We start from the raw sequence: 17,727 nt of genomic DNA on the forward strand, positions 1-17,727 counted from the left end.
ACCGTCATGGACAGACAGACAGAGAGGCAATAGCCATGGTGAAGGCTCCAAGGAGAGCTCAGGCCAGCACATATACAGACAGACACACAGACAGACAGCATGGCAGGGTCTCTGAAGAGAGGGCTCAGAGCCCACACAGCAAACATGAGAGCTCCTGTCTGAGGCCAGGGAAGCTTTCACAGCAGGAGTCTGCAGCCAGGCTCTCTGATGCCCAGACCAGAGGAAGGGGAGGGAGTGGGGAGCAGGATATGTGGTCAACCAGCACCCCCTTCGTTGTTAACTCACGTCCCAGGTGAGAGAGTCTGGCACTAGAAGTCCTTTAGCTAAGGACGCCCAGGTAATGTCTCAGGAGGGTACCAGTATCCATGGGGGGAGAGGGGGAGGCTGTCATAAGCTTGTGTGGCGTCAGCATGGCATTCTTACTCATAAGCGGTGAAGACTTACACATGGCTTCGTACCCAAGCCACGAAGGCATAGAGGAAGGTGATGAAGCCAGTCTGAAAAAGCTGCCTGCCACAGGAGTCCCACTAGATGACATTCAAAACCACAGATGTCATAAAGAGACCACTGGTTACCAGGTCAGGAGACAGAAGACAAGCATTCTATGCTATTGTCCCCTCTGTCTGAGGATTAATGTAGCTGGCCTGTCAATCACCTGGCAAGGACCACCCCCAACTTCCCTCCCCGATTTGTTTTACCTGAAGGCATGCTAACGTGAGAGACTAAAGTTATCCCTTGAATGACATGATGCCCCTGTCCCTCCAAGGACCCGCCCTCACTGCAAATGCTCACAGAATGTCTCTGTACACCTGCTTACTTTCCTGAGTTACTCGTAAAAACATAACTTCTCCTTGTCTTCTATTTCTTTTTCTTTCCGATACTGGCCAAAGCCTGGGTAGGAGTTCCCAGGCATTCTGGGATGTCTCCCTCTTTTTCTGAAGCTGTACTGACTGACCTCCACAGCAGACCGGAGCTGGTCTAATCAACCGGTGTGGATTTCTCTCCCCGGTCTTCATCTTTTCCATCTCCTTCCTTCTGGCAACAGCTCAGACCTACAGCTTGCCGGTTTTCCTGCCCTCCTCACTCCAGTAAAACTGCCCTCAAATTTACTCCAGGGACCATTTTTAAATTATTTTATGAATCAGACTAAGAAACCCAATTTTTAATCTTTTAATATGTGTGCCAATATCTTCTTGTGACAGATTTGGATGAGAACAAGATGCCTGGAGGTGCAGCAGCTATCATGTGACCATGAGGTCAGCCCTCACTAAGCCCCTAAAGATGGTAGAGCAGATAGCTGGAAAGAACGTGACTCCTTGATATCTGTGTTGAGTCACAGAACCAAGCCTGGAACCAGAGACTTCCTGAATTCTTAAGTGGGGAGGAAGCATTCTAACATTCAGGTAACTTTCACTTCACAATTCAGTTACTCGAAGTCAGGAGAGCCTAAGACAGCACCCCAGAGCCACCATGTGAACACGGAGAGGGAGGAGCGCTTGCCCCACACTCAGGAAGAGAAGCCAGGGCACCTGCTCACATCCTACTCTTCATTCCCATGCCTACCCATCCTCTGTACTTCCTTGGTGAAATCCCCCTGTCCTCTCACCCACTATCCGTGAGCAGGTGCACTCTCTAAACCCTCTAGACTCCCACCTAGGCAGCAGAGATGCTGCTTCCCCACAAGGAGCCTTAGGCCCAGTCTGACTCTCCCAGTCACCTCCAGTGGTGGCTCACTTTCACATCCACCCCGTTCCTAATCCCCTCCCTCTGGCCTCTTCTGCCAGACATGCCCAGATCAAGGAGAGCCCTGACTGTCCACACCCTTTCCTCAGGCCTGGGGAGACCATCTTGGGTGAGACAACCCAGCACATTTGAGGCTCTGGGTAAGTTGAGAGGCAAAGTAGGCCAAAGTTAGATCTACGTAACCACGTGGGTTAGGTGGGAGGGACAAGTTCCCGTTCAGCCCCTCACTCACGGAGTCCATATGGAGTGGAAGGTTTAGGGAGAGTGGTGTCCCTTCCAACAGTGCCTTACGCTGCTGCCCTGGCTCTGCCTTCCCTATCTTTGTCTTCTCTGGACCCTCTTACTGTGGTTCAGATCAGACCGGAGCCCCCACAGGAAGGAAGTGTTAAGGGGTTAAGTGTCAGAAATGGACTCAGCAGTGAAGAGATGCCTGCCCAGATGGCCACCCACCAACCCTGCAGCCTCACCCTTCACAGAGAAGCTGGACACTGCCCATACATCACTGTTTCCACTCCCCACCCAGCAGGTGGCTCCCATGCTATGCCCCACCTTCCCACTAGGGGGCATCTGGTCACCCCTCTGAGCTGCAGTGTATGCTGCAGCCCCAGTTCCAGAGCAGGAGGGGACTCAAGAGCCTGGCCCAGGAAATTAGGCAGCGGCTAGGAACCAACTGTACAGGAATGCCAGAAGATTTTGTAGTTAAGACAAATAATGGCTTAATGTAATATCTTAAAGCCCAAGCTAATGAAAAAATAAACGGTAAAATTTCTGTTAAAGCATGGCTCTCCTTGCTGAGTTGGGCCTCAGCAATGTTCTGCACTATTCCCAGGCCAATGATCTGTGACCACATTCCTAGCCGCTGCCCTGCCCAGAGGAGTGCCCGCCTCAAGAAAAATAAGCCATGCACGGTGAGTTTAGGAATGGAAACCTGCACAAGAAACCTTTTCCCTCCCTCATACCCCCAGCTCTGTGATAAGAAAAGCAGAAACTCTTCAAAGTAAAGCATCCAGGAAGCAAACATACAAAATGTCACCCATGCCCACTGTCTTCTCAGACCTTCCTTTAAAACTGAAGAAAGAAGAGCAGGAACAGGGGACAGACAGACAGCTACCGTGAGGACAGAAGGGTACGAGGTGAGAAGACCATTCTCTCTTTGCCCCTGGGCTCCAGCAGCCCAGTTTAGCTCTGGGGAGCATGTGGAAAGTTCCAGCCTGACAGAGGCTCCTTGCTTCCGCCCTACTCAGGTCTAGAAGGGAGATGTAGGTACATGGCGTCAAAGTCAGAAATCTTCTGACCCAGTCTCTAGACGTGACTTCCTGGATAGGAGCCCAGTTCCACACAGGAAAGGCACAGGATAGGACAGTGTTGCTAAGCCCACCCACAAGGAGGCTCAAACCACACTCAAACCTATCAAGCCGAGCAAGATTCTGAACATTCAAAGGAAGAGAAGACCCACCTCATGCCAGCAAGTAGGCCCAGCAAACCTAGAACTCCTGGGATGCCCTTCTAGTCAGCCTGGAGTCCTTGCATTCACCCAGCAGGACCACTGACAAACAATTTCTACTTCTGGCCCAGGGCAATGGGAAGCCAGCAGAGGGACCCCAGTGAGGCCTACCTGTCTAAGGGTCTGCTCAGAAAGCATTTTTGTAAACACAGTCCTTAGTGTGTGTCCAGAAAGAAAGAAAACAGGTGGAGGAGAAGGGCTTAGGCCTCCAAAATCAAGGACACTGAGACCCAGACCAAGCCTTGGCCTAGAGGAAATGCTCCAGATCACAGGAAGAGAAAGACTGAGGTTTGGGTGACAGAGCCAAGGCAGGACAGGCCCTGCCATAAACTGAAGGAAGCTCCAGGGACAAGGATATTGGGATAGTGGAGAGACAGTGTTCTAGGGACAAGAGGAATTGAGACAGAAAGGGGAAGAGACTCTGGAGAAAGAGCATGGAGGGGAAGAGGGTAGGAGGCCACCTTGCCCTTGCCTGCACAGACACCTTGCAAAAAGGGCACTCTAGGGTTATTCTTCAGAAAGTGAAATGAAGCGTCCCAGGCCAAGACAGACTAGGCAAGTCTGTGGGTACCTTTAAAAGGGAACACACGTCACAGTCTAAGCTTCAAGCCCCCAATTCACACCCCCTCCTAATAAAATGAGGCCACAGAAGATGGGTTTTAGGATATCTGTTTGGAGAGCTCATGTTTCAGGACCCAGATCTGCCTCCTTGCTGCACTGTCTCTGGCTGGCAGCGAGGGGGAGGGTGGCCCATGACTCAGCATGAATCCTGCAGAGTCACGGCTCAAGGATAGCAAAGGTGACATGTGCCCAGCCAGCTCTTGCAGTAAGAGTCAGACACTGCCCAGCTGCCCCCTCCAATCTGCCTGCGACACTTTGGTTTGTCTTGGTTTTTTAACAAGTTCAACGTTTCCAGGTGCCCTTACAGCTGTGACCACAGACCCAGCACAAATCCTGTGTTCTCCCAATCCTACAAGTCAACATGGTTCTCGGGTCCTTCCAGGGACTCCCTCCAAAGCAGGTGAGCAAACTGTAGGGCTCAATGAGGTTTCTAAAGAACAGATAGTAAGGAGGTTCCTTGCTGGCCCTCAATGTCACCTTCCAGAAAACTAGGAGCTTAAGCCCCATGTGCCAGGAACAGTTTTTAGGAGGCTAAGCAGGTGTGCCAAGGCTGAGAGTAGAGCTGGCCTCTGTTCCCCAAACAAGAAGATGGAGTCTAAATCTTAGCTCGATGATCTCCAACAGTGTGTCAAACAGAAGCAGGTAAACCTGGAAGAGGCAGCCCAATTAGGCCACACCAGCCTCCTTCTTTGTTGAAGGAGAGAGTCCTGGGACTGGACTTAGGTGATGTTGATTTTAACAAATTGGCCTTGAATGACTCCCCCATGATGGTTGCGAGGATTGTGGGGGAGGGGTGCTGGGGACCAAGATGACATTAGAGTAATCCAGTGCCACGCTTTAGACACCACGGTGGCCCTAGCCCGCCTGACACGTTGGATGAGCACTCGTAAAGGACTAGTCATAGCTTCAGATGATAAAACTGGGCCAGGCCAAATGACAAATGAGAAAGAACTCAACATGGAGAGATGCCAAGCTTCACCTTCAATCAAGGTCACCTGGCAGCATGGGTGAACTGTTTCTAACCATATCCAGAGGAAGGCCTGGGCGGTCTGTGGACCACAGGCCGTACGGACCGGGTGATGGGCAGATGTGGGCACAAATGCACATTCCTGTGGGTACACAGCACTCCCTCCCTTTGGGACAGACCTTAGGGCTCCATGCAGAGGGCTACCACACCTGGGGTCTACTGTCCACCCTGGAAGGGTCTAGACTGGCCTCAAGTCGCATCCTTGCTTGGCTTCTATCCTTCCCTACCTCAGTCTTCTCACCTCAACAGACCAGTAGGGAGCGATCTCCTCCTCTGTGTGGCTCTTGGAACTGATTTTAGAGGCTTCCCAGCCAGAAAGCACATGTCCTATACAGGGCACAAAACTGGGGGTGAAGAACCTGGGATGAGGAGGAATGTTAAAGGAATGGGATGTGGGCTACAGGAGCAACCAGGCCAGCAGCAAAGAGCTAGTAGCCCATCCTGCAGCCATGAACCCCTGGGCAACACCAACATGTGAGCCCAGCACTAACTGGAGCCCAGGTCATGCAACTTCATTCCCACAAGCCAAAAATGTAGAGCTGAAGAAGTTTCAGGTCTCCAGGGCTGGTGCCTTGACCAAGATTTTATGAACATCAGTATGAATCCAGAGTCCAATCCCCAGCTCTAAACCCCTAGGCTATGGTGGCCCACCCAAGCCCAAATTATTAGGACCTACATGGGGAGGGCCTACTTCAGCCGCTGTCAAATAATAACCTAACATATCCAGGGGACAGAGACTGGGACAGGTGACATCACAGGGGAAGAGGGCCCTTCTCTACACCCTACCCTCCTGCGACCACCAGCGGGTAAAGAGCCTACATTTGAAGTGTTTCCCTGAGAGAGTGATGCAGCCTGGAACTAGACAAGGCCTGCATTCCTTGTGTGTTACCCACAGGAAGGCAGTCCTAGGGGTGGAAAGCCCCAGGAAGCCAGGCTTCAGCTGTCCAAGGACCAAGGTGCCTCAGAAGGAGAATAATTAGACAGAATGGGGTAGGGAAGACAGGGAGGAAACCCACCAGGACACAGAGCCCTTGAATTCTGGGGTTTATGCCTCAGAGGACAGAATTTACCAGAACAAAGGAAACAAGACTAGGCATGCCCAATGCCCCAATTCTGCCAAGGCCTGGCAAAACTCTGATCTCTCAACTTGTATTTATTTTTCATTCAAAAGCAGACAAACATAGACAGTGAGTCCACCACCTCCAAGGGGAACCCCAGAAGCCCAGCCAGAAATCAAGAGTCCAAGAGCAGAAGTCTATAAGGAAAGTCAGTGACCATGTTCAACAGTCCCTGGTCCAATGCCCAAATCAGGCCTTACCCAGGAGGGGATCCATAAGGGACTAAGAATGGGTCCAGTTCAGAAATTAAGTCAACAGGCGCCACAGGCAGACCTGGGAACAGGGGCTTTACAGCTGGTACAGTGGGTGTTCCAGGGGTTCCCACCAACACACAGGCTGGGCTGGGTTCTAGCACCATCATACAGACATTTCTCAGTCAGGATGAAGCTGATATCAGATCAGGATGAAGTGGGTGGCTGGCTGGTCTGTCCTGACCACAGTGGGCCCACCCTGGCTTTCATCTGGGTACCAGGTACAGCACGGGAATTGCAGGTTGGCACAATCTGCCCAACAATGAACTTGAGAGCTGCATGTGGTAGAGGAGAAGGTCTGGGTACAATAGGTCTCACTATCAACAGGCAAGCCCTGTGGTGTGTGTCCCTTCACGTGGACCTCCAGAGCCTGCCCACCCACACTCGCTTGTCCCAGAAAGTGGCCTCACTGTCCTCCTGCCCCAGATGAAAGGATCTCAGCCTCCTTGACTTCTTTTCACTGAACAGACTGTACACACAGGTGTGGGGATCTTTCCCCACCTTCTGCAGATGCTGTCAGCCAGCCTCCCAGCTGATGAACACCAATGGTACCCGCAACAGTGGCTCACCATATTTCAGCAGAACAGACATCTCCAACCTGTCTCCATGGCACCCACCTGCCCAGGCCCTCTGTGTCAATAGCCTTCTCAGCTGTGGCCCTGTGTGAAGGTGGCATTGCCCCAGATCCCCAAAGCTATCTACTCACTCGCTCCCATTCAGGCTCCAAGGCTGGGCTGCTGCTACCCATGTGTGACGGAGATGAGGTGACCATACGCCATACCCCAGAGCACAAAGTACTTGCCTTGTATCACACAATATTCACATGGGCCCAGAACTTTAAGGGGTGTGCTTGCTCCCTGGGAAAGGCATAGTACCAGGAAGTCTGATGCTCCTCACCCAGAAAGCCAGCCCATCTTGCCTGTTTCTTTGACCACTGACCCGCCATTCCTCTTCCAAACCATAAGCACAATGCAGAGTTTCCCCTACTTCAGTGAGCACCAGGACCTTGCAGATAAGCCATCTTTCAGGCCCCAGGGTCCCAGGAGTGGCCTCAGCCCCGCCCCCTCACACAACTTATAAGAGCTTCAGTCCTACAGGAACATGGCTAAATCTGAGGCCCTGATTCTACCTAACCCCAGAGCTATTTCACATGTATGACCTGAGGGGCTCTATTCCAGGAGCCTAGGATCTTCAACAGACTACCCCAATCCTCCTGGGCCTTGAGAAGCCCTTGGGTAATAAAATCAGGCAGCTAAGGCTGTGTCCCCTCTCCCTGACCCAAATCTACTGGCCCCTACTGCCTAGCCCATGCTAGGCCATTTCTAACCCTGACACTCAGAGCCTCTCCTCTCTAGCCATTTCCTATCTGGTGGGAACCCCAAGCCCTGGCCTCCTGGCCAGCTCCCTCCCAGAAGAACTGCACAAGCTAGGATAAAAGCCAATGGAGTGGGGTGAGGAAGGCACCCCTTTCAAGTACTGCAACACATTTGGGGACAGGTGGCTACCTGGTCTCCACTTCCTGAGGCAGGGGGCCTGATACAGTGACCTGCAGGGGCAGGCTTTTGGAACCCCCCTCCAAGTGATACACACAGCCCTTCTGTAACGCTCTGGTTCCTGCACTCCATGGGCAGTGACTGTGTCTCATTCCTCACAGACCCTCAGAACCTGGCAGAGATTATGCATTCAATTAGTCCTTCCTGTCGCCAGCTACACTGAACTGACCCAGTTCTATGTCTCCGGCCAGCACCAGGGTTCAGCTAGCCCCAGCTCTAAACCTCCCATAATATATCGAACTGTCTACCTCAGAGCTCATCAGCTAGATCCTTGCCAGACTTCTGCTGTGACATCTGAAAAGGGGTGAAACCTCAACAAGGTAGGTGATGAGCACAGGATATGGCAGGCAGGAGGCCTCCAGCATGTCACTTCTCTAAGGACCAAGACAATCCCCGCCACCTGGACCTCCTGCATAATGTCACAAGTCATTACTTCCTAGCAATGCTATTAAAAATAAAACCACCAAGAGGAGTAACAGCAAAGTTCGGAGGACGGACTAAACAAACGGTTAAGTACTTTTACAGGAAAGAAATCAGGATTTTGCGGGTGTGCAATGCAAAAACCCTGTCCCAAAGTCCAGAGGCCAGAATGGAGAAGTGGCTCCTGGGAATCAAGCCCTTAGAAGACAGCCCAGCTGCATGCAACGGCAAGCCCAGGGCTGATGGTCAAGTGAGAGGGTGGGTGGGTTCTGGTGACACAGAGTCTCCGCTGTGACTGTCACTGGACCAAGTCAAGGCCAGCTCAGGGTCACAATTCCTCATTCGGGAGCAGCTCCAGAGCAGCCACAGCAGCTGGGGCGCCTCAGCGACTGCATGACAGCCCGCAGAGGGCCCCTGCGGCCCTCTGTAGATAGGCTGTCCTCACTGGCTGGTGCTTGCTGCAGCTGTTCAAACTGCATCTCCAGGTGCTTCTGGATGGCAATGCCAAGCACCTCGGGGTCCACTGAGGCTCCGTATACCTCCCATGTCATGCCCTCAGCATCCCATCGCACTTCCCTCACGGGTGATGAGGCCTGTTGAAGGCCTGAGCCCAGCATTACCTCTGGGAATATGTTCAGCGTCTCAGGTGCTTCCAGGGATGGGCTGGTAGCCACAGCCTTGCAGGCTGCCACTGGAGCTACCTGAACCCCAGCATCCTGGGCTGATGACACACCCAAGGCCAAGTCAGTGGCTGAGGTCATGGTCCACACATCTTTGGTCCTGGAGCCAGATTCTGTGGCTAGCCCTGTAGGCCCCCAAGGGTGGACACAGCAGTGAGGGTGCCCAGAAATGCCCCCAGGCATCTTACAGTGGAATTTCATCCCACACTGAGCCTGCAACCCAGACTCACTCACTGATGCCACCAATTTGGGAAAGGCCAGGATGCCTGTGGCAGGCAGGGCATGACAGCAACCACCAGCTGCAGCCTCCCTCACCGTGCAGAGCAGAGCTGCTGGGGGCAGAGCATGGCAGGAAGTGGTAGAGAGCTGTCCGGTAGCTTTGGCTCCACCCTGGAGACTGCTGATGAGATCCGTTGGACCTTCCAGTTTCACAGTTGGCACTAACACCTGACTCTCCCCCAACATGCAGGCTGATTTAGAAGTCCCGTCCTCTGAAGCCAGGTCACTGTGCAGGCCTGCAGGGGTCTGGCCATCTTGACCGGTAACACTTCCAGGCTGCAGCTGAGCCCTCTGGACAGGTGAGCTGCCAAGGGCAGAACAGCTGAGGCTGGCCTTCTGAGCACCACCATGCCCCCGGGTCTGGGTGCTATGGACTAGGTCTGAGTGGCTCCTCTGCACAGATGCCACACTAGGGGCCCGTAGGCGACACAGGTCTCCGACGCCCATGGTAGACACATTGCCAACGGTGCTGCTTCTCCAGTGGCCTCCAGCCCCGGCCTGTGACCGAGGGCTCGAGGTCTGCGCTCGCTCCATGCTCTCAGTCTGGCACCCCTCTTCCTCCAGAGTCCGGGGACTAGTGCTGGCCTCACCCGGCTGTGCTTGCCATACAGTGCTGCTGACACTCTTGCGCAGCTCTGGCCTCTGCTCCTGGCCTTCACACAGCAAGCTGGAGGAACTCTGGGACAGAAGCTGAGGGCGGGGACTTTGGGGTTCCCGGGCTCCTGGTTCAGGGTGGCTAGAACTCATGGTTGCCTACAAGAGAAAAAAAAACAAGGAAGTGAGTGAAGCCAAATTGGGTGTTGGCACCTCAGCTTCATTCTTCTCTGAGCTTACGCTGTGCCAGGCACACTGAGGAAGCAGCTTCAGTCCCAGCCGACCTGACTGATCAGAGCCATAAGGATATCAGACACACGCCAGACACTTCAAATCAAGGCTTTGCCGTGGGATGCATAGATGACACTGCAAATATCTAAGAATCACTACTCCAGACACGGGCCCTGGAGGCCACCACCATGTGAGCTGTTTACCGTACTTATGAGATAGGTGTGGGTGTGGGGGCCAGTGGGAGGGGAACCCAAGAGTGGGCATGTGGCATCATAAGGAGGCTTTGGGGAACCAGCTCTCAGCCAATCAACACAGAAAGACCGCAGATTTAAAGCCAGCACAGCTGAGTATTCCTGGGACTGGCAGCATCCACTTGAATAGGGACTGGGGCCTCCTGGGTACAGAGTAGGGCCTCGGAGAAGGGTTGTGGGGTGAGGAAGCAATGAATACCAGATATGCTGAGAACTTCCCTGGTTCTCCTCCTGCCCTTCTCCCATCCTCTCTAGCCTGACCTACTGAACTGGGACATATCTCAGACCGTCTTGTCAGAGGCAAAGGGAAACAGGTTCCTGACTCTCACCCTACCCCTAAGAAAGGGAGACATTGCAATCATCCCTTAATGCCGGCCCTCACCCCATTTGCTCATTCATCTGCTGCCATTTCCTGAACCCCTGCTGAATGCTGCACTCACTGCTCTGCAGCTGGGAACGTGGCAATCATTTCTGGCTATTCCTAGGGATGACCATCCAGGCATGAGAAAAAGATCCCCAATGGTAAAAATCAGACATACTCTCTGCAAAATGTCAAACTCTCTTCCCAGTGTGCCTACTCCAGCACAAAATCCACCACCACACCCGGAGCTGCCTAAACTCAACACAACCCCCTTCCCACCTCACCATCTCCTCCTGAGAACCTTTCCTGGCTGGCCCACATGGACTGTCTCCATCCCTGGCTTCAGCATCATGGAGCCTGGACAGAACGCTCTGGCTGACCCTCAGCCTGTCTCCCCAGAGCCCAAAGTTAGCAGAGTCAGGACTATTATGGTGTGTTATTTACCATCAGATTAGCGCTTTGCTCTGACGCTCAGCTGGCATTCAAAGGACAGCTGCCACATGGCAGACAGAGCGAATGAACTTCAAAAAAAGGCCATGGAGGAGCAGATAAGCCCCAGACTGTCTGAGGAAAGGCCCTGCCAAGGCAAGGAACTTGCAGGGATAGTGGGAGAAAACTTTCTGGAGAACTATCATGGAAACCAAGGCTGGGGAGAGAGGGTGGTGCCCAGAAGTACGAGCAGATAGTCGGATGACACAGGAAAGTGACAGGTCGGGACATGGGCAGGGCCAGAGGGCAGGGATAACTGGGCCAGGCCAGTCCTTGTCAAATGGGGAAGATCACCTTGGGACTCCCTGTCAGGAGGGATGGGCTAGAGAGGCAAGACAGACACAGAAGGCAACAGCTTTGGTTTAGGCAATCCCAATCCTCCCCACCTGCCTTAGGCTGATAAAGAGTGACAGGAAACCAACCACCCAGCCCGGAGAGCAAGGCCACCCAAAATGGAACATGGCAGTGCTCCTGAACTCAACCTCTGCTACAGGAATCAGCTCCCTGTCTCAAGTTCAGAACAGTACGGGTAGTCTTGAAGCCCAAGTACAGAGTCTGTGATGGAAAGGCTAACCCTTGCCCTGCCCAGTAGGGTGGGCATAAGTCACATGTGGCACCTGAGCACCTGCCAGGCAAGTACTGTGACCAAGAAACTGAATTTCCAATACATAACTTAAATAACTGGCTGCATGTGGCTAATGGTCACTGTAGTGTGCCAAGCCACACTGAGCACAGTCAGTTTGGTAAGGAGTGTCCCATGCCAGCTGCTCCTCGGGTCCAGAGCCAGACTGGATGGGTGGTAAAGAAAAGGTTCTAGCCTGCTGCTGCCCTCAGGGAGCGCTCACACTAACAAACAGGGGTAAGCGCCAAAGCTAAAGGCAAGGATGACAATAACACTTTGGATGCTGCAGGCTCGGGCCCGAGGCCCTGCAAACACTGTCTCTCTCATTCTGCTGTCCCAGCAACCTCATGATGCAATCCATCATCCCCATTCTACAAATGAGGCCACAGCTCAGAAGCTTACTGACCTGACCAAGGGCACAGGGCTAGCCCATGGCTCCGTGAGGAATCAAGCCCATGAGTGTGTGAGGGCCTCCGAGCAGTGCACAGCTCGGACTTGAGCACTGTAACACCTGGCGTTCCAGTACCTCTCCCTGCCTCTGTACTCCCGATGGTGTCCATGACACTCCAAGGGAGCAAATGAGTGGGAGCAAAGCTTGACCACCACCCTCCCACTTTGCCCGAGTTTTAGGCTGCCTGGAGTAAGGAGGGCAGAAAGACACCTGCAGACTGAAAGTCCTATGGCCACCAAGTGGCATCTGTGGGCAGGGGGACAACCACACAACCATGGGGTCTGAGAGCCCTAAGGAAACCCATCAGAGGAATCCAACCAACCCTCGGTGAGATCCACTACTTTGGATCCCCCTAGGGAATAAAACAATAAACAGGCCAGTCTCTTGGCCCCTAGAGGACAGAGGTGGGACAAGACTGAGGGAATCTCAACCCCCTCCCCAGACACAGCCCATCCCCCAGAGAGACCAGCGACCACAGAGACCCCAGTGGAAAGCTATGCATCTATTGGTGGCCTCATTTATTCTACAAGTGGCCAATGACAACACTCAGCCCTGGAGCAATTGAAAACTGTCAAGGAACCCACAGCTGCAGATGGCCAATATAAAGCTCACCAGTGTATCTACCACCCTCACATACGCAAGCCACCAATGGCATTCTGAATTAAAAACCCCAGCTTTGCAGAAACTTCCAGACTAGCTTAGCCAAAGAGATCCACTTGGTCAGAGGCTCCAGTATTTGCCCCAGCCCAGGAATCTGGGCCTTAGGAATGCTCAGTAGGATGGTCAAGGTGCCAACTCAGACCACACTGTGACATGTATGAAAACTCCCCTTGAAAAGCTAGTCCTATCCCACAAGGTTGCTGTGAGGACTGAGCATAATGGCATGAGGTAATCATCTTTTTCTCCTCCTTCACAGTGACTTGAGACCACGGCATTGTAGGAATTAGCACTGGAAAAGTGCTAGAAACAATACCACCCTTTTAGGAAACCACCAAGATGCCCGACAGTAAGCTTTGTCTTCCAGTTCTTGCTACCTTCAACCTGTCTGTGACATTACCAGTTTCTCTGGTGCTCCATCACCACACTTAGTCTCCCAGGGCCTATTTTAAACCTTCATCTACGTAGACTGTGCATGTATACAAGGCTGAGGTGTACATGCCACATGCCTAGAAAGCCATGTTACAGTCCTGGGCAGGTTCTAGTTTTACCCAAAAAAGATCCTGGGATGCAGCTGGAGAGATGGCTCAGTGGTTGATGGCACACATTGCTCTTGAAAAGAACCTAAGATTCCCAACACCCATGTTTGGGTGGCTTTCAACCATGTGCAACTCCAGCTCCAAAGGATCAGATGTCTCTGGTCTCTGTAGGCATCTATACTCACATGCACGTACCCACACACAGACACTCTCCTGGGAAGATGTTTTAGCATAACATAAAAGGCAGATGCATTCGCCTTGAGAAATACCTTGATGTTCTTTCTCTGGCCTCATTTAATACGAAAGTTGTGATGGCTGTGGCTGGTGTCCTGCGGTCACTGCTGGACTGCTCTGCTGCCTCAGGTTCTACTGTCAATGACTAAAGAATCAACCACCCTCACATGCAGCAAGCAGTCATTGCCATTTTGAATAAGCACCCCCCCCCCCCAATTTTCAGAAACTTCAGACTAGCCCAGCCTGAGACTGTTGGCTTTACTTGGTCTGATCCTCACCCTAATTGAGAAGTTCAGACCTTTGGGATGTATCCACAAAGACTTCTAAGAGGCCCATCGCAGACCACACTATGTCATCCATGTAAGCTCTCTCCTCTTAAGCAGCAGGTGCTTAGATGGCGGCCTCTGTGTCCAGAAAGCCACGAAATGAAAAACAAGTCCATAAAGGAGGGAGCAGGGGGTGAGCGAAGAACCAGGACTGGCCACAGTACTAAAATACAGAAGTTATTCACGGGCCAGGTAGATATACCTCCTACAAATCCCTCAGATCCCTAGTATAGAAGGGTGTGGCCACCTACAGCAGGTGGTTTGATCCATTCCAGAGCAAATAAAGGGCCTAACAGGCACACTCAGGCCGAAGTTGGGGAACGCAGCAGGGAGCATTCCTACAACGGTTGGGGGTAGGGGGGGGGCGGGGAATCAGCCCTTCCTAGCTTCTAGCCTCATCAAGATGGCATGGCGCCTAAAGACAGGATGCAGAGAAAGGGTTCTCGGGTAAGTGTGGGGCAACACCCTCCAAGACGCCACCCTGCTCACCATGGAGAGATCTAAACCCCTAAGAGTCTCAGAGCCTGAGCCTGAGCTAAGCCCTGGGAGGGTTTGCTCACTCCCTTAGAGGTGCTAAGAGTGGGTCAGCCGCCACATCATGGAAGCAGCCCACGTGGCCACTGTGATCCTACCTGCACTCCCCAGCACAGTGCCCCAGCATGGGCACATGCCTCACTGTGGTCACCCCAGAGATCAAGGCACAGGCCGATTTGCAGTGTGAGCCTGCAGGAGAGAGCGTTCATACACACAGCAGCACTCTGCATGCCAAACACAGGCCGCCCCTGCTGCGGGCAAAGGCCTGAACGCACCACCCAACCACGCAGCCTCCCTGGCCAGGACTCCCTTCCCCGCACCTCCAGTGCAAAGCCCACAGGGGTCTTAGGGAGAAGGACCCAACACAAGCCTCAGAACTAGGCTACAGACCTTTCCAGGACACGGGGCAGGGAGCTCGCGGGTAGGGATGCTCCCTGGCAGAAGAGGGCGGGGTGCTGGCAACAGAGGACAGGGTGGCGGATGCGGATGGAAGAGAGGAGGAAACCCAGAGGGAAGAAGCAAAGGGAGGCGGGGTGGAGGCCGATGGACACAGGTCCGGGGCAGAGAAAAACAAAAAACAAACAAACAAAAACACCCGGAGGCTGGGCAGAGGAGACAGGGAAAAGAGGACCGGAGAGGGCAAGGGGAGGCGACGGTGCAGAGGAATGCGGCGCAGGCAGCGGTGAGGAGTGGGTTCAGGGTTGCAGGAAGGGGCAGCGCCACCCACCCCACCCTAGCACCCACCACTGCTAGCCTCTCACCCTGTCGCCGCCGCCGGGGCCCGCGCAGGCCGACGGAAGCGCTGCTCCTGCTGCCGCCACAGGTGCCCGGCACCAAGATGGAGCCCGAGCCGCTCCGGGTCTGGCCCGCCGAGGTGCAGCCGGCCGCGGAGCCCGCACTGCCAAGGGGCCGTCAGGGAAGCTGGCACCAGTACCCGGTGCAGGGGCGCTGGAGGAGGGGGGCGGCTCTCCCACCTGGGCGCGCCCCGCCTCTCCACTGCCACAGCGTCCCGCCCCCCCCCCTGTCTCGGCCCCCGCCCCCCGCCCACTCCTCTAGGCTCCGCCCCCAAGAGCGCCCAGCCCCCTTCCCGACCCCTTCTCAAGGCTCTTTCCCACTGTGGGATCATCCATCTTTGCATCCCTCTTGGCACAGCCAGCCGGTGTGTTCCAGTCTCCCGCCCCCCAAAGGGCGCCGCTATCTGGTCCCAGTCTCAGCCGTGATCCACCTAGCATGGCTAGCTCCTCACAGTCCTCCAGGTCCCAGGTTCACTCCCTTAGAGCTTTCTTTGCCTTCTCAATTCTTCCCTCTGGCACCAGGATCTGCACACCCTTTCCTCAACGACCTGCCCCTATGTCCTTTTCATCCTTTTCCTACCTTTTGAAATTCTCAGGCCTCAGACCCTGCTCTAGAGACCTTTCCCCCAGGTCCTGCTCTCCTGCGGCCTTGTAGTTCCACAGCTACTAGTTAGGGATTCATCAGGCCTGGACGCTGCAATGCTATCTTCTTAGCTCCACACTCACCTCAGGGGAAACCCAAGCTTGACCCCAGACCTTTCAGGTTAACGATCTGTCTAGTCCTCGGAACACCTGCCCAAGCCCCAGACCCCAACTTCACAGTCTCCTTTCCCAAAATTACGTCCTCAGCCACGTCCTTCAAGGTCAGTATTCTTGATATCCTGTCACCCCATCCACTCCAGGACCGTTTCCACCCTTGCCCTCTGACCCAATCCAACTGAGGCCTCCAGTTTCCCAGTCTGCTACAGGGATGCCAAGAACTGACACGCACAGTGACTACCAGGGGCACAGACCTCACTAGAGCCTGGAGTCTTCTTCTATAATTTCCTGGAACCCTGATATTTCCTTCCTCCAGCCTTCCTTGTCTCTTCCTAAAAACTCCACGGACTCTGGCAATGCCTGGTCCCTTGGGAGACCTAGGAACCCATAACATTCCTTCCACATCCCCAGACACACAGGACAGGAAGCCACCCTACCCAGATCTGGCCAGACCCAGTCACCTTCAAGGAATTCCTGGTAACCTGGTACCCAGGACGACATGGTAAGAGGATCCTGGGGTTCTTCTGAGTCGCGGTGTCACCCTCCTTTGTTGACAGTAGCCCCAGGGACCCCAATATGCCTGGGGTTGTCTATGCATCTTCCAAACAGTTATGGGGAGCCAACACCATCTTTGTGCTGGGGGATCTCTATGTTCTCAGAAAGACCTAGATTTCCCTGGTCACTCCTTTCCACCAGAGTCTCAGCGCATTCTCTCCAGTTCAGCTATCCTGGAAGAGATGAGCACTATAAAAAATAACAGGTGTAATGGGGGCCTCAGGTTCGTGCTTCCCCCACGACTCTCAGCCTGCCTGAGGGAAGCTGACCAAAGAGCCTATATAAGCTTTCTGTGCAGGGTCACCGGCCAATGCCCGTCCTTCCCAGGAATTGCTGCTCTTCTCATACTCATACTCCCATTCCAGAGAAGTCACTTGAATCCCAACAAGGAATGAGGTTATTTGTGGCTACACTGACAGTCAGACCCAGGCCCCAAGCCATGGGCTCCTAAGTACCAAGGCATCCAGACAAGAACCTTGCCGTATATGCTCCAAGGAAGCCTGCTCAGGGTTGGATGTCGGCAGATGTCTGCCATACTAGATACACCCAGGCGTGGTCTGGTTGGCACCAGGACCTCTGAACATCACCTTGCTCTTAGCCTCTTGGCTCACTGGTCCCATTGCTTGGCAAGGAGGCTGCCCTGGCTATCATAGTGACTCAGGGAGAGCCTGGGATAGGAACTTCCAACTTCCAACATATTCATTTACCCTGTGATCCCACACCCAGGCTGTTCATCTCTCTGGGAATTAGTTTCTTCATCTGATAAGCAGTGGTAATTAAGCCCTATCTTGTGGGCTGAGAGGAGTCTGGAGTTGTGAAAGTGTTCTCTGCAATGTTCTTGCGGCTGTCACTCAGCTGATCACATATTTACCAAGCCCCTCCTGTGCTGGGATCTGGAGGTACACACTAGGACTGTCGGGAGTGGGGAGGAACAGGACTTCGTAGAGCACTGTGGTAAGGGGCGGTGTATCTAGCTTGATAACTATATAGGCCAATGCCGTTTGCTAAGAGGAACAGTCATGGAATGTTCTTAGAAGCTCATAGTGGGCACCTTTGAGACACTGGTGTCACTCAGTAGAGAAGCAGGAGTTTCTTAGGAGGTCTGAGCATCATAGACACAGAGGTGACCTCTAA

The 17,727-nt window shown here is 53.6% G+C and overlaps 1 protein-coding gene and 1 pseudogene across 3 annotated transcripts; both read right to left on the bottom strand.

The window, feature by feature from the left end:
• Nucleotides 1-6,940, bottom strand: part of LOC118591173 — a 41,959-nt pseudogene extending 35,019 nt beyond the window's left edge.
• Gprin2 (G protein regulated inducer of neurite outgrowth 2) lies at nucleotides 6,029-15,469 on the bottom strand. Of its 3 annotated transcripts, none has more exons than XM_036199541.1 (2): nucleotides 15,247-15,469; nucleotides 6,029-9,949 (listed from the first exon to the last, which is right to left on the bottom strand). In XM_036199541.1, exon 2 carries the CDS (start codon nucleotides 9,941-9,943, stop codon nucleotides 8,576-8,578), a length of 1,368 nt encoding a protein of 455 aa, XP_036055434.1. In that variant the 5' UTR covers nucleotides 9,944-9,949; nucleotides 15,247-15,469; the 3' UTR covers nucleotides 6,029-8,575. The 3 variants fall into 3 exon arrangements, with proteins under 3 accessions (XP_036055434.1, XP_036055436.1, XP_036055435.1); XM_036199543.1 differs by lacking the exon at nucleotides 15,247-15,469 and adding an exon at nucleotides 14,876-14,931; XM_036199542.1 differs by lacking the exon at nucleotides 15,247-15,469 and adding an exon at nucleotides 13,661-13,749.
• Between the last annotated feature and the right edge of the window lie 2,258 nt (nucleotides 15,470-17,727).

The sequence above is a fragment of the Onychomys torridus genome, chromosome 9 (assembly GCF_903995425.1).
Source record: "Onychomys torridus chromosome 9, mOncTor1.1, whole genome shotgun sequence".
Lineage (NCBI taxonomy): Eukaryota > Metazoa > Chordata > Mammalia > Rodentia > Cricetidae > Onychomys > Onychomys torridus.

Bases quoted from the DNA above. Each gene is read 5' to 3' on its own strand.
- Gprin2 (XM_036199541.1), bottom strand. From the start codon at position 9,943: ATGAGTTCTAGCCACCCTGAACCAGGAGCCCGGGAACCCCAAAGTCCC.